This window comes from Cyrtonyx montezumae, unplaced genomic scaffold, assembly GCF_038088225.1.
Source record: "Cyrtonyx montezumae isolate F1298 unplaced genomic scaffold, pur_monq_1.0 scaffold_0, whole genome shotgun sequence".
NCBI lineage: Eukaryota > Metazoa > Chordata > Aves > Galliformes > Odontophoridae > Cyrtonyx > Cyrtonyx montezumae.
Window position 1 is genome coordinate 18,698,692 of NW_027071824.1, and position 26,447 is coordinate 18,725,138.

At 37.7% G+C, this 26,447-nt stretch overlaps 1 protein-coding gene across 1 annotated transcript in view; it reads right to left on the reverse strand.

Moving 5' to 3' along the window:
• CRIM1 (cysteine rich transmembrane BMP regulator 1) overlaps nt 1–26,447 on the reverse strand; it is a 159,449-nt gene that overhangs the window by 124,210 nt on the left and 8,792 nt on the right. The window contains exon 2 of the mRNA XM_065729300.1: nt 20,179–20,352. Within this exon, the coding sequence (XP_065585372.1) occupies nt 20,179–20,352 (174 nt within the window). The remainder of the gene's footprint in view (nt 1–20,178; nt 20,353–26,447) is intronic.

Here is a 26,447-nt window from a genome sequence, read left to right on the forward strand (position 1 = left end):
ACAGGAATGAGGCTGAGTACAATATCATATTAATAAAAAAATGTTTAGCGTTGCTCTTAAAATCTTACAGGGACAAAACGTCCACATATTTTTTTTGGTCAAGATTTTAGCTGCTATTTAAAAGAGAATTGACATTTTGGAATTAAGTCAGTGATATATCAGTTGACAAGAATATATGAACAGATAACCTGAAATCATGTACAATATATACACATATACATAAAACAAAGAGGAATCTTAATGAATAAAATTATTGGTGTGCTACTACACAATTTGAAAACCCAATATTAAATAGAACAATCATGATTGGAATAAAAAACTAATGGGAGCACATCGTAATATGAATGCAGATAACTGTGGAAGTATCAAATAATTATGTTTGTATAAACACAGTGGAAAAGAATTCAAATAGAGGTAGAAATACTACAAATGAAGACTAAAACTGTCAAAGATTTCTCCTCAAAGCAGGAAAAAATATTTAAAGGACTAAAAGTGAGTTTTATTCAAAATTCACATCAGATATAATTTATTCCATAAATGACTAGAAAAGGTATTTCTACTCTACCATCACAATTACTAAGTTTTAGTTTATTTCAAAAATCCTCTGAATACAGTTACAGGATTAAATGTTTAATACAGAAATTTAAAAGGACTGGAAAGAGGCCAATTTAAACTACTTTTGCTTATGATACTCATCTTCATATAAAAAAAGCAAAAGTGCTGCAAAAGTGTCTGAAGGACTTTGCTTCTGAGCAACTAAGGAAATTTCCTTCTTTCCTGAGAAGTTAAGAAGCACTCTGAGCACTTGACTTTCATAGTCTAGATTACAATTTTGTTTGAATGGCAAGATTAACCTGCTTTTATACAACCTGGAATTGTGGAAAAACAACAACAAAAAAGGACAATTAACTTTCATTTTAAAATAAATAGATCTCACTGGCAGACAGGCTGCACATCACTTGAGGATCTAAATCTGACTACCCAAGAGTGAAATACTCAGAATGAACACAGTGCAGGCTTCATCACTTCTCAAGGAATAAGGACTTGGGAACCATATAGAAAAAGGCAGTGGTTGTTGCTTCTCCTACCTTCTCCAATCAACTATTATTGTTTGGGCTAATGATTTTTTTTGTTTGTTTTGTTTGACCATATAAGAAAAGTATTACAAACATTGGTAAGTTTTTTCATTTTACTTCCACATTCAATTAGCAAGAAGTAATTCTGGTATAATAAAGTGGGAAAAGTGCATGGTTGGCAGGGCAAAGCACAGGACAAAGAGGTCTTGGTTGTATAGAGGGAAAAATTCTATTGAAGAGTATTCTATTATGGAGAAAAGTAAATATGTTAACCCTAGGAATAAGTGAAAGGTAAGAAAATAAACTCCCTCTACTAGCTGAGAATAAGTCAACTCAAATGTTAGACTGTGGCTACAAGAAAGTGACTACAAGAAAAAATAAAGTAATAAAATGAACAAGAAGCAAAAAGATTCATAGCTTTCATCATGTTTGCTGACTAGCGAAGAGGAATTTTCCAAGTCAAAGTACCATAAGTAAAACAAGAATTATAGTAATCCCATATTTACTAGAACAGAAATGTCAGAAATGAAAACTACAGTGAACCAATACCATAATTTCCACTGAACGTCTACCCTAAGATTTGACACTTATTATCCAGGCAAAGAATAGAAATGCGACAAGACAAATTCACTATCCTCTGCAGAAAAGCTTCAACATTGCATGCATCAGAAACACCAAATCATTCATTATGAATGCCTAAAAAGCAAGTTAATGACAGTTTGTAACAGTTATCCATCTTCCTTGGTTCTTCAATTCATCATCCATCACTATTTTCTTAATGCTTTTCCTGATTTTTAACAATATTTCCCATTTATATGTCAGGAATTGAAAAATAAGAATCCTAAGTGGGAATAGGTGAGGAAGCTCAATTAGACACTGGTGTCTTTGCTTGTACTTTTCCACTCACTGCAGAATAAGGACTGAAGAACTGCAAATACCTAGATCACTTCTCAAGCCACAGAAAGAAGAAATCTCAGTCAACTATTTCATCTGGTTTTAGTCATTAAAAATCAGTGTGTTTCTGAACTTATAGTCATGTGTAATGAAGAAACTGTATGACAAGACTTTAAAGGAGACACTTCAAGTCTTCACAGATAAAACATCTGTGCATTTAGCATTCCTTTCACCAAGTCTTAATGGGGCATGGAAGGCAACAACCACTTATTACGCTTGAATGAAAAGAATTCCAACACCACCCTCAGGGAATGAGGTCAACGGCTTCATACGCACCAGCACCATTTCTGAAAACTTTCTGTAAGTATGGTTCCTGTTTGGCTCATTTGTTCGTGCACAATTCTTTGTAGGAGCTGCAGCTCCAGTCCCATGTCTCTAGAGGAGCAAGGAGCAGCTGAAAGCCTATTTCCCTCCAAGGTGGGGACCAGCTGCTGGCAGTTTCCACAAATGCTTGTGGTTACCGAGGCCTGCTCTTTGTCTACCACCCTCACTGGACCCAGCAAAGCTGGGTCTGCAGAGGGAATGGCCACTGCTCTTCAGTATTTTGCAATCACCTTGGAATCCAGCCAAAACTTTGTGGGCCACATTCTCTGCAAGAGTTATGATTGCAGCATGATCACTTAGCATGTGTAACACTAGTGATGGACCTTTAGAAAGTAGCTTTCAGACAGCTTTCTCAGGAAGGAAGCTCATTCTTAGGAGACTGAATACACAGTATGAGTTCTCATAGTTACTGATAAAAAGTGATGCTGGGTTTCAATTTTTTTTTTATTCCAAAGAAAATTCCCTTTTAAGGGACTTACCTTCTCCTGTGCCAGCGAATCCACAAGCTCAAGACTGATGGAAGCGAGGAACTGCAGAGATGACAGACATAATTCACCTGCTAAAAAGGATCATGCTGGAGCTGGTAAGAACCACTGGCTGTAGAATCCAAATCTAATTCACTTAACCAAGTGTGAAGTACCTACAAAATTTTACTTTCTAGCATCTTAAACCACACAAGGTCACAGAAGAGATCTGAAACAAACAGCTCAGAATGACACCAGTCCCTAAGCAGGCAAAAGACTCAAACAACCCAAGTATTGCTCCCCAGAGGTACTCTCACAAGCAAGCAGAAAAAGAATATCCCATATCATCAAGCTACTGCAGAATTAAAACAAACACAGTCAAGTCAGCATTACATCTGTTGTGAACTGGAAAAAACCTCAATGCTGAAATTAAACTAATTCAATACAGGAGTTGGCATGAAATTCATTTGAACTCCATTCTCCAAAGGCTAGGCTAGACTACACCCACAATCAGGACATAAGACAGCACTATCAGTCTTCTCTGTTTCTTGTTTCAGAATAACTGAAGGATTGTTATAATCAATTCAGGAATTTAGAAACACCTTTCTAAATAAAGCTTGCTGTTCTAATAGTCTCAGTAAATACAATCCTGTATGTTATGATAAAACACTGCTTTGAAGTAAGCATGTATCTGTACAGGCAGACATGATATAGAACTGGGTACAATTCAAGGATAACAATGTACTTCTTCTCACTGTGGATTCCCAACTCCCCTCTTCATACAGGAAAAAAAAGCCCCATGTATGGTGTCTGGCACAAAAGGTAACTCTTAAGCATTAGCCACTCTCTCATCACAAAGACGAAACAAGCAAACAAAAACAACCCCAACCCACATCTTTACCTCTACTGCTGCTTCTCTGAATGCGCACTCAACATCAATCCTGGAAATGTACTTAGGATATTATCAGTAAAATAGTTCTTGCAGTGTTTCTACATGCTCACAGAATTTTACAGGTAATCCTCCTTGCCAACTTTATGCACCTTGCGACTCTGAACTCCTCAGCCTCTGAGGCCAAGCAAGACTTGATCTGCCAGCTTCAGAAGTTGTTCTCTCTACATCTCTCTCACAGCTTCATCAGAAGCCACCACGAGTACAAAACAGTTGAGAGAGTTGGAACTTAGCATACCTAGCCATCACTCTTGCACACAGTTCAACAAGTAAGTATGAATTTGCTTTCGATATCAGTTCAGTATGCCAGGCTGTGTAGTGCCTAAAATGACAGTATGAAAATTCACCAGGCATTGCACACATCTTAAACATTAGAGCTCTCAACATGCACATGTCCAACCACCAGCTATTCTCAACAATGACACAGGGAAACACAGGGCTAACATCTATAAACATGTTTCTTTCTGAAAATAAGAACTCTGCATAGAAAGAATGTCTTCAAGAAGAATGAAGTTCTAAATAAAAACTAAAATTTTGCAATTCAAATGGCTGTCACCATAACAACAAACCTCCTCATGAACCTTTAAGAAACATTAACTTCAAAATGCCGTATGAAGTAGGAAAGTAAATCTTCAGAAAAAGCATATATTATGCATATGTACCCAAAGTTCTCTCATGACAAAAACAAGCTGCTGAATGATCTCTGTTATGAGTTTTTAGGTAGACATTATACAGAGTGGATGACATGAACGGGATGGAAGAGAGAAACCATAGACACAATCCTAAACACAGAAAAACTTCAAAGATTTCTGACAGCTAGCATAATTTAAATAATACATTTATATTAGAGACAGCTGAGTTTTAAAATAAAACCCCCAAATATCACTTATGTTCCTGTGATAAACAAACCTACAGCTAAAGTAGCACCCTCCTGCAAACAGAATTTTTGGCTGAATTTCTTTTCTTCACAGTAATTCTCTCAATATTCCCTTACAAAGGATCTTCAGTCAAACACTATTAATTTTAAAGCAATGGTAAAGACAAATCATTTTCAAATATAGGTACTCAAAAAACATGAAGACAAGTTATACCTAACACTACCAAGACCATAAATTCTCAATTGTTCGTAAGACTTTCTCAGAGTGGTTCTGCAGAGCTGGATAGTAGCTGCAGTAGCAGCTATTCAGCATAAATCTCAAAACAATTAAGTGAGGAACAAACTGTCCATGAGTTGTGGCCGCAGTCAAGATCATGATCAGAAAAGAGTACTGATCTGATGCAAGGAAGCAGGGCAAAAGATGGTTAGGAGTAGGCACAGAAGATTCATTTGAGAGGTGAAAGAGTAAGAAGGCTGCACACAGCTGACTGCAGCACTGGAATAAAATCAGAAGTAAGGAGAAGCCTTTTGTATAAGAACTTCTGTTTACACTTACCGAGAAATAGGAGACTTGTACAATCCCTACAAGACACTACGTTTAAAATGTTATTCATATCCATACATTTATTACAGAACTGCAAAATAAAGTTGTAAACCAACAACCAGGTAACTATTAAATGGAATACACTGGGATCTCATCACGCTTTTTTGAAGGTAAAGAAATATCTGTTAAATTGCAATGTTACAGTAGTGCATCAAATTCAAGAAAATCCAAAGATATCATATTCTGTTAAACAATTTCAACCCCTTTGAAAACCTTCATAAATATGCTTTGTAATCTGACACTTCCATTTTAATTAGTATTAATATTCCAAATTGAAATAGCTAGAAGATGTTTCTAAAATAAGCTTATTGTTTCTTTTAGGGTTATTATTCAATATTTATCCAATTCATTACTATGCATCCAACCACCGAGGTCCTTATCAAAAGAGATAGTAAATTTATGAGGTAGATCTGAAGGATGTGGATGTCTTCTGGTCTTCACACTGGTCCCAATGTATCCCAAAATGCATGATGAGAACTATACCTCAAGTATTACTATATGCAGACATACACAAATAGTTGTGCAAAATCTTGTGTTCCTACACACAGAACATAGCCAGATCTCCACCAGTAAATGTAGGCAAACAGTGGCCCTATTCTCAGCTCCCATCCCAGCTGCTCAGTGAGTCAAAAGAACAGTAAAAAGAAGTTAAGATAACCTCTGACATTGAGTGGAGGACAAGTACATTGCAATCACAGACTAACACTAACAGAAGAACCACCACCTTAAAGACTGTCACTAACAGGTATGAAAACTACTACTTTGTGATGCATTAGTTTCCAAGAGGTAACTCCATTCAGCTATGAACACATTACCAACAGAAGCGAGCCACTTGACAATACTTTGAGCATCCAGTACTCAAAACTCATGCTTTCTGCCATAGATTAAACCCAGCTTCACCATCTCCATGCCACATCTGCTAGTCTTTTTAACTCACTTATTTTAAACATGACTTTGTCGTTTCCCAATTTCTGAACTATTAACCAGAGGAACTCTAAGAAATGGAGTGAGGAAGGAAAAAAAAAAGTAACATGTGAACAACTAAAGGCAATTAAATGCAAGCTACTGCTTTGATTAACAGATTTTTCAGAAGGGATAGAAGTCTTAACAAGGATAGAGTATTGAAAGAGTGTTTCCTGCTAAAACAACTAATGTGAGCTCTATTAAGATAGCATCTCATCACACCTCTGTTTAGTCTCATTATGCACTGCAGATGAATAGTATCCGACAAACTCATAGGTGGAAAACCAAGACATAGGAAAAACACATCCATAGAATAGATGCAGGGGTTGTGCCATCTAGTGGCATTTAGAGCCTTAAACTATTGTTTCAATTGTTATTATTATTTATAACATTATTTTGAAGTGGAAATATTTGACAGGAAAGAATGGAATACAGAATGAGGAGTTACACTTACACTGAAAATACTAGCCACCGGGAATGAGAACAAGGCTGTGTACCACCAAATGTACAGAGAGCATCAGCTGAACCTTTACTAGCTTTCCAGATATTCACAATGTTTCTTCACCCCACCTCCAGCTCACATAGATTCTCTTTGGCTTGTACTAAAGTGATTTTATCTCGCATAGTCTCTTTTAGAGTCAGCTGCCCAATTTCAGTGCTTCAAGGATTATAATATCTTCCAAAGCAGCTCCCTAGCCCAGGTTGCACAGGTAGGTGTCCAGGTGGGTCTTGAACATCTCCAGAGAAGGAGACTCCACCACCTCTGTGCAGCTGTGCCACTGCTCTGTCACTGCACTGTGAAGAAGTTCCCACACAAATTTGTGCAGACCTCCCTATGCTTCAGTTTGTGGCCATCTCCCCTCGTCCTATCACCACACGCTTCTGAGAAGAGTCCAGCCTTGTCCCTTTGCCTCCTGCTCCTTAGGTATTTACAGAAGAGTCTTTTCCCAAAGCTGAACAGCCCCAGGTCTCTCAGCCTTTTGTTATAAGGGAGGTGTTCCACACCCTCTAACATCTTTGCAGCCCTCTGCTGGACTCTTTCCAGGAGTTCCCTGTCTTTTTTACACTGGGGAGCCCAGAATTGGACACAATACTCCAGGTGAGGCCTCACCAGAGCAGAGAGAGAAGATCACCAACTTTGACCTGCTGGCCACGCTTTTTAATGTGCTCCAGGATTCTGTTGGCCTTCTTGGCCACCAGGGCACACTGCTGGCTCATGGCCAGCCTGTCATCCATCAGGACACCCAGGTCCCTCTCTTCCAAGCTCCTGTCCAGCAGGTCATCCCTCAACCTGCACAGAAAAGTTCTGTAAAGAACTTTTGCCAGCTTTATCAGTAAAAAGGATTTCCCTGACCAGTTCACAGCCTGGACAGTTATAAGAAGGCAGTAGAGACAGGGCCACTGGAGCACAGGGACAACAACTCTGCAAGGCAACTGGGTAGTGGGAATCTCCTTTTTTGTCAAGCCATACTCTCAAAAGCCCCCTTTCCCACTTAGGATTCAAAGCCAGAAGCATTTTAATGCCTAAACTAGGTCAGTCTTTGTTTACACAAAACACAAATGAGAAAGGAAGGATCACTTGTTCAGCTTATTCAGGATCAGTCCAAAGCACCAGACTACAAAGCCCAGAGCTGTATCTCACATCTTTTCCTCTTTGAGTTTATTTTAAAAAAACAAATCTTACCAAAGACATTCAGAGAATACACTTCACACACAGACACAAACAAGTAGCTATTAACTTGATTTTGTATCTAACAGATACACTTCTCCAGGAGGAGGTTGGAGACTGTACTTAAAAATTATCACATACATTTGCATTGCAGTCCCATAGATGCTTCAGGTTCCAGCTTCTTTTTCATGACTGAAAAACTGTTAGCACTTCTAGGCTATGTCTACTACAGATGCCTTAGTAAATAACACTGAGATTCAAGCATTTTAATTTTAGCCCAGGAGAGAGGGAAAAGAAAGAAAGGAAAGATCACCAAATCACCAATACCATACATGTATAAGACATTCTTTGATGTTTTTCATTTATCTTCTCAAGTTTTTTCCCCTCAAAGTCCATAGCAATCCCTCTGCTCTTTTCCAAGTTTCCTAGCAGTAACTTCTCAGGCAAGTATCACACTTGCACTCAACGGGGGGAAAAAAAAAGGAAAAAGGAAGATCTGCCACGTGAGACCGCAAGTAAGTCACACTGCTGCAAAGTTATTAAAAATAAAAGTTATTATTATTATCTAACAATTTAGTCTGAAAATGAAAGGGAGAAGTCTAAGTAAGTTTCACTTTTTACTCTGTATTCCACAGGTTTGAATTTCAGCTGCATAAGGTCTCACAGTAAAAAAAAAAAGCACATAAAAACTACCATAGTGATGAAAAGCAGTACATGTGTACCTTGATGTGAAACCATGTTTGATCACTCAGTGATGAATTCTGTATCTTTACAGCTGCAATGCACACTAATTTCTGCTAGAAAGCAAAGCTCTCTCTCCCTCATCAACAAGCTAGCAGCTTTCACAGCAATATTCCCTAAGATTGAGAAGGAAAACAGAGATTGTTGGAATAAATGTGCTGGCAAGGCATTACTTTGCAAGCGTAGGACTGTGAGTAAAAGCCAAACTAAGATTCTTCTGTCTGCAGCTGCCTGAATCAAACCAATTACAACCCAGAAAGAGAGTCAAGCTTTCTTACAGTGAGCATTTCTGATATAGACTACACACAGAAAAGACCACGTTATTGAAACATCAGGATATCATTTAAAAGAAGCTGAGGATGAGCTCCAGTGAAGGTGCGTCTTTAAGTGAAAACCGAGGTAATCTTGTGCTCACATCAGTACTAAGGATTTCTGACAAAGTATATCTGTAGTCTAAGGAGCTTCCACAGCACAGCAATAAGGTAGAGTCCCTTAGGCAGGGACAATCCTCATATAGAAGTGTTAATAGAGAACGTCTTCCTTCCCATTTCACATCCTGCCCCTCCCATTTATATTGCTTGGCTCACTTGGTCCTTTCAACTTGTTGGAAAGATGAGATGAAGAATATTTCCTTAATAACTACTCCAGAACTTTGGAAGGCTGCAAGAATCATGTTCAGTGACAGATGAGTGGCATTTAACTTCCAGCACTTCCAGAGCTCTGGCAGGCGACTTCCAAACTCAAGGCCTTCTACTCAGTAGGTCATCTTCACACTACAACAAAGCCCCAGCAGAACGCATCCAGTTACCCTGTCTGGAAGCTGAAGGCAATAGCTTACACAGAGGGCAGGTAAGGACTGGATGCTCAGAAAAGCACCACAGACTAAAGTATATGCACTAATGCTAGAGTAGATGCAGTAGCACAATACAAAACTTAAAAAAAAAGACACTATTCATATCATAAATTTTTATGTCAGATGTGATCTATCCAAGTAAGGTGTTGCCACAATGCCCACATTTCTAATTATTGTTCTATTAAGACAAGTGTGTTCAATGGGTCACTTAATTCTACAGTTAGTTTCTTATCCAATATTCTAGTATGATAGCCTATAGTCTACCTATAGTCTAAATCAGTTTATTGGGATTTTTTTTTTAATTAATGTTTGAAATAGTTTTCTTCAGAAGCATCCAGATTTGCTTTTCAAACTGTAGCATTTTTTTTCTAAAGTTGTAGGACCTTGAGTCTCATTTTCTAGGCTTTTAAAAATGTACAGATTAGGAACTCAGATCGCAAACCCTCATAAAACAATTGACACAGAAAAACTCAAAACAAAAAGACAAAACAGGATGCTTTTGGTAATACTTTGTCCCCTACTCACTTCCGCAATGATTGAAGAGAAAAAAGATCAGACCTATACACAAAAGAGTGCCAAAAAACTGGAAGCCCTAGCTCAGATGGCTAGAATGTTAGGCATTTCCTCTACTGCAGAGTATGTGACTGTATCTGCTAGCCAAAGGTCAAAAGCAGATTTAAGTTTCCAGGTTTACTTTTTTTTTATTTTTTTAAATCAAGAAAATGTTTTCTTTGCCTGTTCTAAAATTATATGCCAATGCCAAACATGTTTCACATTTAACATACTAATTCATTCCTTTACACAAGTTGAGATTCTAGCATATGTATCTTACAAGGCATTTAAATCCCAGCACCATAAATTATGTAGATAGGTTCGTCTCTATGACAACAACTTTTACGTGTCTATAGAACAAAGTTGATCTACAAAAGTACTGGATGTTCTCTTTCTAGCAGGAGTTAAGAGTTAATGAAAGCTTTGCTCCTTCTAGACAGAAGGGTGGAATTTACATCTGTAAACATAGGATGATGTAACATGATTCCAGATGAGCTATTTAATGCACATGTATGTTATTTCATGAATGAAGGAGGAAGTTTTCTTAGATTTAAGCAAGATTGCATGGCTGTGGGTTTTTTTTTTTTGTAAACTTACACACAGGACACTTGAGAGAATCTAGAGCAAAAGAAAGACTACGCACTGGGATGGACCTATTACTCTTCTGTGCCGAGGTTAAGAAAGACTTTTTTTTTTTGAGAGAGAGATGTTCACTCAACCTCATGGGTCAGTGCTTCACTTATAAATACACACATTCTCTTCAAGTATTTGTGTAAAAGATTCCTTTAGCAGTAACCAGGAGCACCGATGTGCACAAGATATATTCACAGTGTGTAGACAGATGCCCCAAAATTTGGAATGCAGATATTTCATTTATAAGTATCTATAGAGGGCACACATGTGCCATCTACACTCAGGTTCATTCCATAAGGATACCAGGCTGAGCACTTCACTGCAATATCACAACAGAAAGGTACAAATGAACACTAAAAGGCCCATTACAATTAAGTAATTTCCATACTCTTAATCACATGTTTGGACTTAGTTAATACAGTGAAATAAACCTGTTGGCTAAGGCAAAAAAAACCAAAAACATCTTACAAGAAATTCCTATGATCCTATAAAAAAGTTATGGGCCTTTTTTCCCCGTTTGATGGGGAAAGTATGTGCAATCAAACACTTGCTCACACTGACCTAGAAGGGCACAGTAATGAGTAAACACGAGTGATAAGCTGAGAACAAAGCTTAATGTTTTGTCAGATTTTGTCATTGTCAGATCAGTCATTCAGTGACAGTTTATAGCCAGTTAGATTGAAGTAGTCATGCCTACAGGGAAACTAGAAGTTGGTTTGCACCCCTCCTCCTCTCATCCCTTTCTAAAAGGAGGGAACTGATTACGGATTTGTCACATAGCATCAACTAATAACCCAGAGAAGAAAGGTTAGCAATGCAGAAGAAAATCCAAATTATTCTGTCCATCCTCACAGGCGGATGAGAATAGTAGCTAGCCACAGATCAATAGGGATTCTGATAAGTTTTAATTGTTATAGTAGTAGAGCTCTAATCTGAAGGTGCACCTCCATCAGAAAAATAATCATACCCAGGAATACAATGGCAGATATTTAAAGTGAGCTGCAGTGTACACCAAAACAGGCTAACCAACCAAGCAGGTGGTATGAGTGCTCAAAAGCACAACCTTAAAATAAATCCACAACAGCATCAAACCTAAGAATTGCGAGAGTTCGTTACACTTAAGTCTTTCATACACTTCTGCTCTGTCTGGATACAAGCTAATGCTTCTTCCCCTGTGCACCCTGCTGATGGCTGAGCTAAGAGGAACTTTAGCTGGATGATCGCAAAGGAGGAGGTCAGCTAGAGCCCAGAAATGTGATCAGCAACAGGTAAACCTTGTCTGCATTTACCAACACAGAAAAACAACAGTGAAAAGGCAAGTCTAATCCCACATCAAATAAAGTGGCACACAGAATACCCTAAATATTATTAAAGTTAAAAACCAAAAACAAAACAAAGCAAACACAAATTTTGATAGGGAAATAATTTCACTATTCTTCTATTAATATCAGAATTATTAATCCTTTTGCTTTCTTACAGAAATGTTCACATTCACATACTATTTGGTAGAGACATCTATTACTGTATTAATTAGCAAGTGCTTTTATATATGGAGGAAGAAATGTTTCAACTTCAAGCAGTAAATACACAAAAATAGGGTCACATTTTTGAAATGTTTAAGTTGAAAAGCATTCACTGAGTTAAGTTCTCAAGCATCTTGAAAATTGTGCAGCTGGAACAGTTACAGGAATATCCTTAACTCTGCTTAGTTGCTGGGAAAATACAGTCTTAATAACCATCCTCTATCTGTGGAACATTCTGAAATAGAGGAAATGGAAGTTTTCCAGATACACTACCCTTTTCCTCTTTCCCCTTCTGCAAGGGGTTATTCAACTTTGCTGAAATAGCTCCAGAAATGAACTAGTTCTCAGTGTCTTGCTTAGACTCTAGTCTCCATCCATACATTCTATAACAGACAGTTTTACTGGTATATTTTAATCTATTGCACATTGAAGTCTGTTTCATGCAGCAGAAGCTGCATAATACTGATTTTTCAATTATTATTTCTTCTTTCATTAGGACAGTCCGTGAAATAATGAAAGGTTTAAATTTAGAATTGAAATAGTTTGTCACCATGTTAGCACAACCATTCAGAAGTTACACACATTCATATAAAGCACTTTAAGAAAAAAGAAAAAAAGGAAAAGGACAACCATGAAGTCTACTGGAGGTGATCAAACAAAAAAGCCATTACTATTTAATTGAAAATTGTTTATTAGTTACAGTAACATAACCACTATCGTATTGACCAGTCACTGATAGCACAAGCACTGGATATGGTCATCTGACACTTGCTTATCTCTATTGGTATCAACAGACCATATATCCAAAAGATTTGCACTACCTATGACCCAGCACACCAAGTGCCATGGGAATAAGTGTGCTTATTCCTGTGCTTATCTGCTACATTTTCACTCTATTCTCCAACTTTAACAGAAATTAAGGTCAAGCATTCATTAATACCTATAGCTTGCCACTACAGTTAATATGGATGTCCTGTGGCACAGCCCACTTGCCATGGGAAGGAACGTTTAGAAGACACTGAAAGCAAGATCTGTCCTGTTCTTTTTCTCCCCCTATAGAGGGTTCAGGTTCAATGTATTACATCGTACTTGGCTTCAGATGAAAGCAAGTAAGCATCTGAAACAGAAAAGAACAAGATAGGTACTGCTTTGTCTCTAGGAACAGTGCTTTGATCTCAGATTGCTAGCTTTGTAGGATGCAGTTGTCATACAGTCTTAGGCTATAGTCTCCATTATTATTGTGAATAGAAGAATAAAATTAATGTAAACTGCAAGACTGAAGGAAACGTAAATGTAACATATTAATGATCTGGTACCTTTTCCTTGAATTTTACATATTCGAGGGATTTGGATGTAAAGGAAGAAAATGCAAAGGTAGCGTCTCTACAGTAATGCACATGAGCAAGCCTAGCACAGAAGGAAAATAAACTCCTAGAAACAAAACATTTACATTACAATTTACATTTACACTAGTCATTTCCATGATGCTAACACCCCTATGTTGTTTTTTGTTTGTTTTGTTTTTTAAAAATAAGCTGCCCAGTTTAGGATTGTTTCTTCAGTCTTCTTTCTTAAGAGTTTCTGCAATACAGCTTTTCCTCATTACTAAACACAGTGCTATCCAAAATTGGGCTTAATTAAGTTACAAGTATTCAGAAAAATACAGAAATATGAAATACAGTTTCTGCTTTCTATGCATCTGTGAATCTTCCACATGGAATTCTTAATGTTAATTCAAATTTTCACAGAACAGATATTCACTATGTGACAAATCAATAAAAAACAGGACAAGAAAAATAAATCAGCAAACCAGAAGATCATGCTTAATCTGGAAACAGTTCTCTGAAGAGTCAGAATCAAGAAAAGTGAAGTTCTGTGAATTTAACACTCTTCAGTTATACGGTTATTATAACTCACTGCCATATGCCTCACTTTCACAAGATCCTTCATGAGTTAGGTTTTACTTCTTTCCCCCATCCAGTTCCCATCCCCCCTCCAGGGCGAAAGGAGGAAATTTGTCAGTATTCTTAATTTGCATTATTTACATATCAAATACTTATTCCTTCTGTATCCACACATTCAGTGGAGGAAAAATAAAAGCTATGGTACTATTTTCCTTTATATTTTACTAGAAAATTTGCCTTTGGATGCATTTACTTGGCTCTTATAAGCACATTCAAAGGTAAAATTTGGACCTTTGCCACAATCACATTCCTTATTGCTAATACATGCTAACCTTCGAAGTTCAATTATTTGAGTAAAAACATACATTCATTGTTATGCAAGAGGAGTGGAGAGTTTATCAGATTAAACACTTCTGAAAGTATTTCACTCCCCTCAATGCCTGATGGTTCAGCAGAAAGCTGGATTTACTCCATTCTAATCTTTAAAAGGTAACCATCAGCTATTAATATAGAAGTGAAGTTTAACACAAAATCAGACTTAAGAAACAAACAAGCATTTAGAATAAAATTAGCTTTTCATATTTGTTATTCCAAGACTGGTCTGACAGGTATTGCAGCATTTGCCAGTATAATGTTATTCAGTTACATGCAAAAAAACAATGGAATGCAAGGACTATTTTGCAATGAACAAGCTTAAAAGACAGCAGCAACTTAGAAGTTTTCTCCTTTCACCTATGAAGGACAGCAGTGAATGACTTGGGAAGGTACAAGCCAAGTGGCTGAGAATAAACTGTTTTAATGAGTTTCAGTAATAATATCAGAAGATCTTGCAGAGATGCAAGAGAAGGTATTCATTTACTAAAAACATTAATCACATTTTTCATCAGACCACACAAGCTTTATCCAGCATATAGTCTGAAAAAAGATTGGGTTTAACCTTTTCATGTAGAAGTTACTTGCTTCATAATCTACCAATAGTGAAAAGACAGATGATTTATTTCTTCTCTCAAATTTCAAGTTAACGTTGACATAACTTTAAAAAAAAAAAATCACCACCTTTGCTAACACAAGTGACGTTTATGCGTTCTAGCACTCAACAACACCTTTGTCTTTGGGTACTAGCATGAAAAACATTGCAGCCAAACAATTTTAAAGTAGCAGGATAGCATTAGGAATTTCCCCATCTTTGAGGTAACGGGCAGACTGATATCTTCAGTAAACCCAGTTGAAGAGATCTGAGCCTGAAGCATCACACAATTATTGCAAGACTAAATGCCTTCGATCCATTATTTTGGTCTCCCAGCACTTCCCAGAGGAAAAGGAAATAGCTACTTCAGAAGCAAACATTTTATAGAGAGCAAGAATTGCCACCATTTCCTCTGATGAGGGCACATTCCCTTTCCATGGCTTGCTCACCAAAACACAGATCCTAAACTGCTTGTGGTAGAAGAGGAACAGGCTCAAAAATATCCTCAGGTTTCTGTTTTTTATAGCTTGCCTAAACTATTTAAAGTCCTGCCAGAACTTGGCACAAACGAAGTCTTAGAAATTACTGAGACCAGATCACTTTGGGTAGGTAATTTTTAAGTGGCTCTTCATACGTTCAAGGCAAAGTTTCAAGAGAATTTTAACAGTGCTACAATTCAAGCTTTCAACGCTGCAACATATACAAATACCCTGCAACTGTGTCTTGAAGAATAAAAGTACCACCTCTTTCACTCTTCACCCACAGCCCTCAGTCTCTCACATAAAATCTAGAGAACTGACTCTTCTGCACTACTGCCTACAATTAAATTTTAGCACACTGTGGCTGCAAGTACATGTAGATGCAATTTATTAGACTTCTGCCTGTGACTCAGGTGACAGACAGCACCTCAGTACTTTCCATCCTCCAGCTATATTATTCACAGTCCACTTTAATGGTCCTCATTCAATTGAAACGCCATTATTAGCAGTCTCTTGAATAGAAACAAGACAAACAAGACATGCACACTCAAAAACACAGCATTTCCTGAACCATACCAGAGCAGGCACTAGTCAAGACAATAGCCATCAGAATAAATAAATAAATAAATAGGGGAAAAAAAACCACACAAATAATAAAACAAGGAAAAGCACCACACAACATGGATCTACTATTATTTAGTTATGTGATAGCTTTTCCAGACATTTCCTTTCCAGCTCAAAATGTGTGGATTTCCTCGTAATAGAATAGTTCATGACCTCTATCAAACCTTTCATACTAAAGGTCACTGACTGTCCACACAGAGAAGAAGGTACACTTTAAGTCTGGTAATAGGGTTGGGAGACCTCTGTGGCACTAATGTACTTTCCACTACATGTTACTTGAATAGAGAGTATCAAGTCTTCAAACAGTTGCAGTATGCCTACACTAAGAGATCAGTTAGAAACTATCAAGTTCTATGACAAAACCAGTTCTTTCAGACGTATTCAATCCTACTGTATATCAGATGAAAAACAAAAACAACAACAAAAAAAAAAACAAACAAAAAAACCCACCCAGAAACAAAAACAAAAGGCACAGAGTGGGTACAGCTTTCTTCAATACCTCTATTATTAAGAGCCTACAGTATCCTTTCAGGATGTTCTTACACCTACATAAGTTACATACATATCTGGAGAAATGCTCCTTTAATGCAGGACAGAGCAAGTCCAGGGGACGCAGAATGAAGAACGTTGCTTTCTGTCCCAGTCAGTAACATTAAGCAATATGAGGTTGAAGCCCATGCAGCCTAACTTTGGGGAAGGACAGACAACAATCACATCAGTCAAGCATGACAACTTTGAGTGAGTTGAGGAGCAAGCCATATGAAATAGGTAGGCAAGGAAAAAGAAAAGGCAGGGCAAGGTGAAGGCAGAAGAAAACATAAGGAGCCTGGGAAAGTGGACAAACACAAGCTGATCTTACATAAAGCAAATTAAAAAGATTTGAGTTAGTTGAGTAAGCAAGATATAACTGCCAAACTGACATCAAGCACAGAAGGGAAGACCACAATACCAAAAAATCTTAAGTACAAGACAAACCAGATTAAAAATATTAAAATGACAAAGGGGACACTTGAATGGAAGAGTGCAAATACAAAAGAAAAGAAATCAAAGTACATGGTAGAGTCCTGACTTCTAACACATACCTCTTCACATCTGGAAATGGGACTCCTGATTTTGGCTCACTATTTGTTAGCTGAGAATATTTATGAAATTGATGCAACATCTGCTTGCAGATTTGGATTTTGACTAACTGTACAAGTTGACAGTACTGACGAATACAATTAATGGCATGCTGGCCTCAGCACCTCCAATGCATGGATCTACATATATACAGTGCCATTGGAACAGCCTAACTTCACCCTTCATTTTTTTCTTTCAAAAAATAAAAAAATAAAAAACCCACCAAAAAGGCAGAGAAAAAAAAGCCACACAACTAGTATCAGTAAGAACAAGAAACTGCACACCACTGGCCACTGTGATGCCCTTATATCAGCTGCTCAGAAAGCTGAAAGAAGGGCTCTCTATTAAACAAATTAAAGAAATTTGTACAGTCCAAAATATAAAGTACACAGTTTAATGAATTAATACATTAGATTGATGCGATTTTTTTAAGCAGAATTTACGTAGATAAGACGTATAACACAAGCCATTCTTAACTGCTTAGGTAACTATCCTCAACACAGCAGAAAGAAGATGGAAGCAGCTAGTTTCTACTTTTTGCACTTCTGTGAGTTTTCTTCAGGAACTGTGATTATGGTGTATCCATCATTCAAGTACTCGGCTTGTGAGTTTTTACTCACACTATCACACACTTTTTTTTGTGGCAGACTACTAATCATGGTATTTCAACACCTGGAAGACCAATTGATTTCTTCCCACTATTGTCTTCAGCAGACGAAACAAAATAGAGAAGTATACTTTGAGTTTCAAGAAAATCTTAGTTGGACATATTTAACAGATCTTACAAATTATCAATTTTTACATGATCCTACAGTTTAAAGCTCAGCTTGCCTTGAAAGAACTGAAGTTTCTCAATTTTAACATGCTAAGGCCTCTCAGATTTGCACACTACTTGAACTATATTTCAGGTTGACTTTCCAAATGGTTGAATTTTTAGACCATGAGCATTTCAAACTTTCAAAGTTCAAACAGCAAACACTGTCCTTTCTGTTAGCTTGCAAACAACGCAAAGCATACATTTAATCACATAAAAACATCCATAAACAGTAAGCATTAAATCTCCAATTGTAGCATAAGAATCCTACTCCCATGGTCACTACTTAGTACCTCCTTGTTGCAGATATCTGGAGAAAAAGGATAATACACGTGTAGAACACAGTAGGCAGATCTGACTAATTATGACTGTCACATGCAGACTAATTAATGCTATGCTTTGCAGGAAAAACAAAAACAAAAACAAACAACCACAAAGTAGATAAGTTAGTGTCAAGGCATAGAAGAAGGTCTTCTTCCTTTCCAAATAACATTAGTTGGAGTGAAAATACTGTTTAAAATGGTAGTTAAATAAAGCAAACTACCATGCTTGGAACAGTATGTTTTGACACTGTGGAAACTATATTTCCAGAGGGTTTTGATTAAGTTTATCTAAGAAAATGAAGAGAAACTGAAATGTGAAAAGCAAGTTAAAAATCAGTAGCCTCTCTTTTTATTTTTGTCCCACAAGTGGCTGTTTGCTGTACCACTAACATTTGTATATTCCAGATCTATTTTTACAATAAGGAAAGTATTATTTCAACACAAATATACCCATTGGAATCTCCTTTCCTTTACTGTCCTATTATTAATACTTGTTGAGTGTCCATTTCTGCACATCTACTGAAGGATATGTATGGGTTTAACTTAAAGCAATTCCCAGTGAAAGGAATTTTGACAGTGAGCGTGCAAACACAAATTCACCTTCTTATGAAAGACTGGACTGTTACAGCAATAAAGTTATACCTGCAAGATTTTTGGGGGGATACTACAGCACACTTGCCAACCCCATCACTCTTTTTAGAAATGGGAAAACAGCTAAAACAAGGTCTTCTCTTTCTCTATAAGAGCAATACAAATGCCACTAACCAAACAAACAAACCACAAAGCATTGGTACCCCTTCAGGGATCAACACCTTAAGTGATGATAACGAACATGTTTCTGCCAGCTACACTTTTCTTACAAGATCTCCCTGTCACAGAAGGACAACGATGACATCAGATTATAATCTCTTAAGATAGCAACTTTATATACGATTAGTATCCGTATAAATACATTTACTTTTGCACATGATATTAAACATTGCTTTAAAAACAGCCTAACTAAGCAGATTCGTTCCACCTATCATCTTTTGCACATCCCCAGCCACACTGGGAAATAAAGAGTAATTACAGTGTTACAGAAAGGACCTGAGATCAAGCTTTGGGCATCTGCTCAAATCAATCCTAAATACACATCACATGACTTGTACTGCAACCGAGTATGTCTCAGCCACCTCATTTTCAGCTCAACAACAATCAAGTTTGTGTACAGAAGCATACATACACTTGACCTAATACAACTCAAATCAAAGGAACATGAAACTGAGAAGTACTAGCAATAAAGTAATGCTGCATTATGTAATTGTATGGAAAATAGCAATTCGTGCATACACAAAAGATACAACTATAATCAACAACTTCTACTACTTGTTTTACATAAGATCCTCTAATAAGATCCCCTGTGCTTATTCATCAGTGCTTCTAAAAAGAATTTTCTCATGCTGTCTAGCAGCCAAAAATCCAGAAAAGTAGCTACCAGAAACCATACACTCATGTACAGAATGTACACAGGTTTAAAGATTGAAACCATCATAACACACTTAAAGCACAAATAATTAGTTTCTTCATTCTTAAATTTAAGCATTCGGAAGGCCAAGATAACTAAGTTGTCTCCTTCCTTAAAGCAAATAATTGCCTTCTGAAAAGCAGAAAGTCACAGGCAACTGAAACCACCAAAGTCATCCTAAAAAAAGAATATTAACCTGATCCCAGCTTTCAGTCAAACACATAGCACAGTTAACTCAGAATTAATGATGATGACTGCTTACCTTCAATCCTTTTCAAGGCTGACAGGCAAGTATCCCGACTTGGAAATTCGAATGGATTATTACAGGTCCGAATAGTGTCACATTCACATTTCCCATTGATTATGTTACAACCTGTTATAAGGTTTTCGTTGCATGGCTCAAATCCAAGGAGCTGATCATCATCCCAGTTTTCATCTAAAATAAACAAGTAGAGAAACTCATTATTGATTTTAGTTATTAATTCAGCTGCTCTGAGGTTGGGTACAATTTATTTCAAATTTAACACTGAGCTTAACAAAATAGACTCCAGAAAAATGAATTAATCTAAACACTGAGACTTGCAAAATATTATGTACCACAGCTGTTCTACTGCCCATTTTACCCCAGTTACTGGCATTGATTACTTTAATCTTTATGAAAAACTATCATATCTTGGGGAAAAAGCATAGCTGTAGTACAAATGAATGCTATTCTATACAGAATAACTTATACAGATAACTTGAAGTTATATTTATCATGGAAGTGAGAAGGTTGGAGAGAAACCACAGCAGTTAGAGAAGTTAAAATTAAGTTAGAAAGAGAGCATAATTAAACACATTTTAAAAATGCATTGCATAGAATTCACTCCAAAGAGATGACTTCTTAGATGCCAGGTATTTGATTTTGTAATGTGACCAAAAGCAAGTTTCCCAGCACCCCTAAATAGGCATTATCATTCCAGGAGAATTGCTCAAGCACATTATGCTCCTTGCAGTCAAATGAAAAGGAAAGTGCTGCAGGGCTAGAATCACTTAAAGTAACACTGCTGGCTCAACCTGTCATTGCTGTCCATCAGAGGATCCCCAGAATCTCTCTGTTCGCAGTATATCTGTTAATTCTCATGTTTCTATTGTGTAACTGTACATTACTTCCCTGGTTTCATGCAATGAGAATATTTTCCCTCATCCAAAACAAAAAACAGAAAAGTTCAGTTTATCCAAAATTTTGCAAAGACTGCAAGTTCTAAATCTCAGCTTCCTTGGATCAATGACACATAGAGCAATTTCCAACAGACTAAAAAACTTAAGCAACACATATACTTCTCAGCATGAGATATTTTTAGCTGTTGCATACTAGAACACTTTTCAACCTGTCCAGTCTACCAAATACAGTAAGATAAAATAGTTATAAATCAGATACATTCCAGAGTTCTGACGGAATTAGCTGATGTAGTCACCAAGCCACTCTCAATGATATTTGAAAAGTCATAGCAATCACGTGAATTCCCTGGTGACTGGAAAAAAGGAAACATCACACCCATTTTTAAAAAGGGTGAAAAGAATAATCTCAGGAACCACCGACCTGTCAGTTTCACCTCTGTGCCAGGAAATATCATGGAGCAGGTACTCCTGGAATCTATGCTAAGGTACATGGATGGCAGGGAAGTTATATGGGAGAACCAGCATGGCTTCACCAAGGGCAAATCCTTTTTGACCAACTATGTGGTTTGATGGTGTAACTGGAAGAGAAGAGCCACTGATGTAATCTATCCTGACTGCAGTGAGGCCTTTGACAAATTACCCCACAACATCTTTCTCTCAAAAAAGAAAGACACGGATTTGACGAGTGGACTGTCTGATGGATGAAGAAGGACCAGGTCCAGAGAGTGGTGGTCAGTGGCTCTGTGTCTGAATGGAGATCGTTGATGACTGGCATCCCCAAGTGGTCAGCACCAGGGCAAATACTCTTTAATACATTCATCAAGTACAATGACAGTATGATCGAGTGCACCCTCAGCAGGTTTGCTGATGACACCAAGCTGTGGGGCGCAGTCAACACCAGAGGGCCACCGTGCCATCCAGAGGGACCTAGACAGGCTGTGGGAACAAGTGAACCTCATGAGGTTCAGCAAATCTAAATTCAAGGTCTTGCACTTGGGCTGATGCAACCCTCACTACCAATACAGAGGCAAGGTGACCTGACAGTGGCTTTTCAGTATTCTAAAGAGAAGCTACAGGAAAGAAGGGGACAGATTCTTTATCACAGTCTGTTCAGACAGAACAAGGGAAAACTTTTTCAAGTTCAAAGAGGGTAGATATAAGGAGAAAAATATTTTACAGAGAGGGTGGTGAGACACTGGAACAGGTTGCCCAGTAATGTGGTGGATGCCCCATCCCTGGAGACTTTCAAGGCAAGGCTGGATCAGGCCCTGGACAACCTGATCTAGCTGTGGTGACCCTGTTCATTGCAGGAGAGTTGTACTACATGACCTTCAGAGGTATCTCCCAACTCAAAGGATTCTGTGATTCTAAAATTACTTTCAATCTTCACTTCAGTCTACATTCAACAGCAGCTTTCACTTTGCAGTTTCTAGTAGTTCACCCCAGATTTATATACCAACAGGGATTCTGCTAAAAAACACATCAAAAAAAAAAAAAACAGTTAAAATATCTTCCAGCTACAAAGTATTACTGTTGCTCAGGTTTGTTTAAAAATAAGATAGGGATTGAAGTCTACAGTTGACAAACATTCCCTGGTTGCAAGATGTAGAGCTTTTCATGTTGAAACAGAGTTACTTTGGAGAAGTAAATGACAAAATAACTTATCCATACTGACAAGAGAACCTCTGCAGAGCACTCCATTTTAATGAAAGAAGGGGCTAACACAGCACTGCCTAAGTGAACAAGGTGCATGGCAGCAGGTGCTTTGACATCAGATGGCTGTGCTTCCATGTTTCTGTGCAGAACACATCACACCAGACCTTGACCCCAGGAGCACATGGAAAGCAGGGACCCAGGCATGCTCAAGCCCCTCAGCCAAGCTAGCAGGCCTGCTGACCAGGCTGGGCACTCAGCTGACTTCAGAGTGCAGCAGCTGCTTCTGGACCAGGCACTGAGCACTAGCCATGCTATCAACCAAACCTGCTAACCCAGGCACTGCTGACAGAGAGGGAAGCATTCATTCTTATCAGATCTACACTTATGCATTGTTCAGTAGGAACATATGTCCTCAGCTGACACACGTCCCCTCCCTACACCTTTCTTCATTTCTTCCTGTCAGTAGAACTATGACTTGTGGGATTAATAGATTCCTATTAAACAATTCTTAGTTGAGATACCCTGTAAGCTACAACTTATAGAATCATAGAATCACCAAAGTTGAAGACGACCAACAAGATGATCCAGTCCAACCATAATCTTAGAGAGAGCATCAGAAGCTGCCCTTCAGCACAGCAGACTGCAGCTAAACATGAACTGTTTTGTCATTCAGCAGTCTGACACCAAACTGCAGCCTAAAAATTGATAGCAAATACACAGAATGAAGCTGATGTGTAAATACTTTCCACACAAGAGACATGCAGAATATTGGTTAAAAGGTGTGCCTGGAGAAAAACAAAAACAAAAAGCGACAACAACAACAACAAAAAAAATCCCACATCTCTACACAACAAATACCTGGAAACTGCAAAGAGGATTTTTTTTTTTTTTAAACCAGTTAAGGCTAAGTACAGTAGATGACCTAGAGTGAGCATCACAGCAGATTCAAACAATTACGTTTCTCCCTCTACAACCAGCTACTTATTTTCTGTTACAAGTCAGCCCAACACCTTACTGACAAAAAGCACCAAATAAACAACCAAGTCATTTTTAGACACGAAGAAGAGAGCATCCATGGGAATCTCATGGTTGTTTTATTCCATAAAAATAGCTACGGAATAATAGTCATTAATTCCAGGAAGTAAGTTAATAAGTTGACCAATCATATCACAGAGCAAGTGTATCAATAAAAGTCAAAGGAAGCACAGAAGTTCACGAAGAGAAACTACCGAAATTCTTTCAAGGAAAGATGCCAATTCAGTACTTTTTGGGATGCTTGCATGATTATGAGGCCCAGGGAAATGAAAAAAAAAAAACACACCAAAACACTGGGAGTTTTGAGAACAATAATATATCCTGTTTTTGAGAAGCCGGAACACAGCTTGGACAATTTGTATGTTACAAATCACAGCAGTAACCTACGTAACAAGAACAAAAGGAGCAATGGCTATGCTTCAAAATTCAGTGTGCCAATTTCTGTGATCAGACTGCATCATGATCCAAATCAGACTGTTTAATGGTCTTAAGAAACAGAATTGCTCCATTTGTTTGCTGAATTGTTCCCTCTTTCTGATGCACAGGATCTCATCCTCTGCTGGTTTGTAGATCAGGAGCCCAGACTGCACAAGGGCACAGCCACCTGTACTAATGACTGCTGGGCCACTAATGCTCAGCTCCCTGAGCTGCTCTCTCCTACTAGGCTCTGGAAATCAGTTCAGTGCAGATAGATGGGGCATACAGACTACGATAATGGCACACTATTCACTTTTTGAACAATCCAGTTCATGGCACTTGTGAATTTTTGCCCTATAGAATTTCAACAATGAGTTCTTCAGAGAATAGAAGCTGCTTGCCTCACATGAGAAGGGATTCACCCGGAATGAAAAATAGAGCAATCCCCTACTCACAAATGACCATTTTGATGCAGATGTACCAGAAACCCTGGAACTATCCACAGTATTATCTGATTTCCATTATAGATGTTGATATCTGCCAACTCATGGATTTTCAGATGGGAGAAGAAAAGTATACACACAGAGTGCTCGGCCCAGTACTAGGTGTACTTAAGTCTTCAATACCACACCCCTCAAAAATGAGCTCAATAGTCTTTAAAAGGATAGAAGAGAAATCCCTGCAGAGTATTAGCAGGCAACATCTGACCTAACTACTCATGGTATAATACCAAGGTATTTTTCATTACTGCAAGTGAATACTGGAAAGTCACAGCCATACAGGAGTAACATCACTCAGCAGACTGCTTTTCATACATGTCAGTTCAGAAACTTTATTTCCATCAATTCAGTAGCAAATGTGTGAGAAAAAAAATGCTTATTGTAGTCTAGTAAATCTATGCAAGGATAAGACTCCTTTCCCTAGTTGATTTTGTACTTCTAAGAACAGAAGTTAAAGGTTTTGTTAAATGATCTCTTGATTATCAGTTAGAATAAATCCTCATAAGTCACATCAGTGTAGGCAGAGTAAAATTCTTTTGAATAAGTCTCATAATCATAAGAAAGCATTTGCATGACCTAGAACGCCCAAATCCAGTGTTTAACTTTGATTTAAAGCTTTAGTTACTTGATGTAAAAGCATTTAATACTCTGTTTGATGCACTTACATGCTGGTCCATCACACCATGCTTGCTCCTTCACAAGGCAGCAGTATTTCAGCTGATACAAAAACACATCTCAGAGCAAAGTCTAGCACCTGTGAACCATTAACCTTTACTCTTACTATTCCCAAAGTCATTATGTCCAGTGGACTATTCCAAAAAATAAATTTGTACACACTAATGATTCTGAAACCTGGGACAATTCACAAGCAGTGTAGAACACATTTTCCTGTATGCTGTTTAACCAACTATGTTTTTCTTCTCATGCACTCTTCTCAGAAATGGGAATAATATAAAAAAAAGTAAATACATAACCATTTCTGAATACTTTACGTCTCCATTTGGTTTAAGTCACAAGCAGGATTGACAAAATCCAAATAAAACAGTAAGAGCCTCTGAATCCCCAGTACGTATATCTACTATGTCACTTCTGAAACATACACACACATACAAATATATTTAGGTTTTAACATTCTTGAGCTTTTAGAAACAGTCCAGCTGAAAAGCAGGCCAAAATTAAATGTTTGTTTTTCATCCAGAATGATTTATGTTTAGCTGCAATTTCCACCACCTCATTGTGCTGGCATGGTCAGGTAGGAGCAAGAAAAGGAAAAGACCACTCGTTTTAGCAGCCCTGAGTTCACTCTAGACTGTTGTTGTGCAGCCACTCAACTGTCTTTCACACTCATGCCTAGAAGCAGTTCAAAGACTCAAAGCAGACTGCTAACGATAGCTTAGAAGTCACCCTTTCAGATCATTTATTTCTACACACAGTTCTTCATTCCTTCCAACTCATTTGGGCAAGTTCTGTTTTCAGGCATTAAAATAGTTCTGGATAGCAAGAGCAGAGTAAACCTTGGACATAATGCTTTTTGAATTCTTCCAACTGTGCACTCACAACATAAGGAAGACATGGAAGGGGAAGGATCACATTAATTCCAAACTTCTTTCATTTTCTTCCATCATTCACATAATGATTTGCTTTCTACAAACAGTCCAAGTACAGCTGTTACTGAACTCCTAAGTCCTGTCTTAGCATGCTTCTAAAGTAGGGAAGAGGATTAAAGCATTAACAAGTTGAGTTGGTCCTTAAACAACAGGTC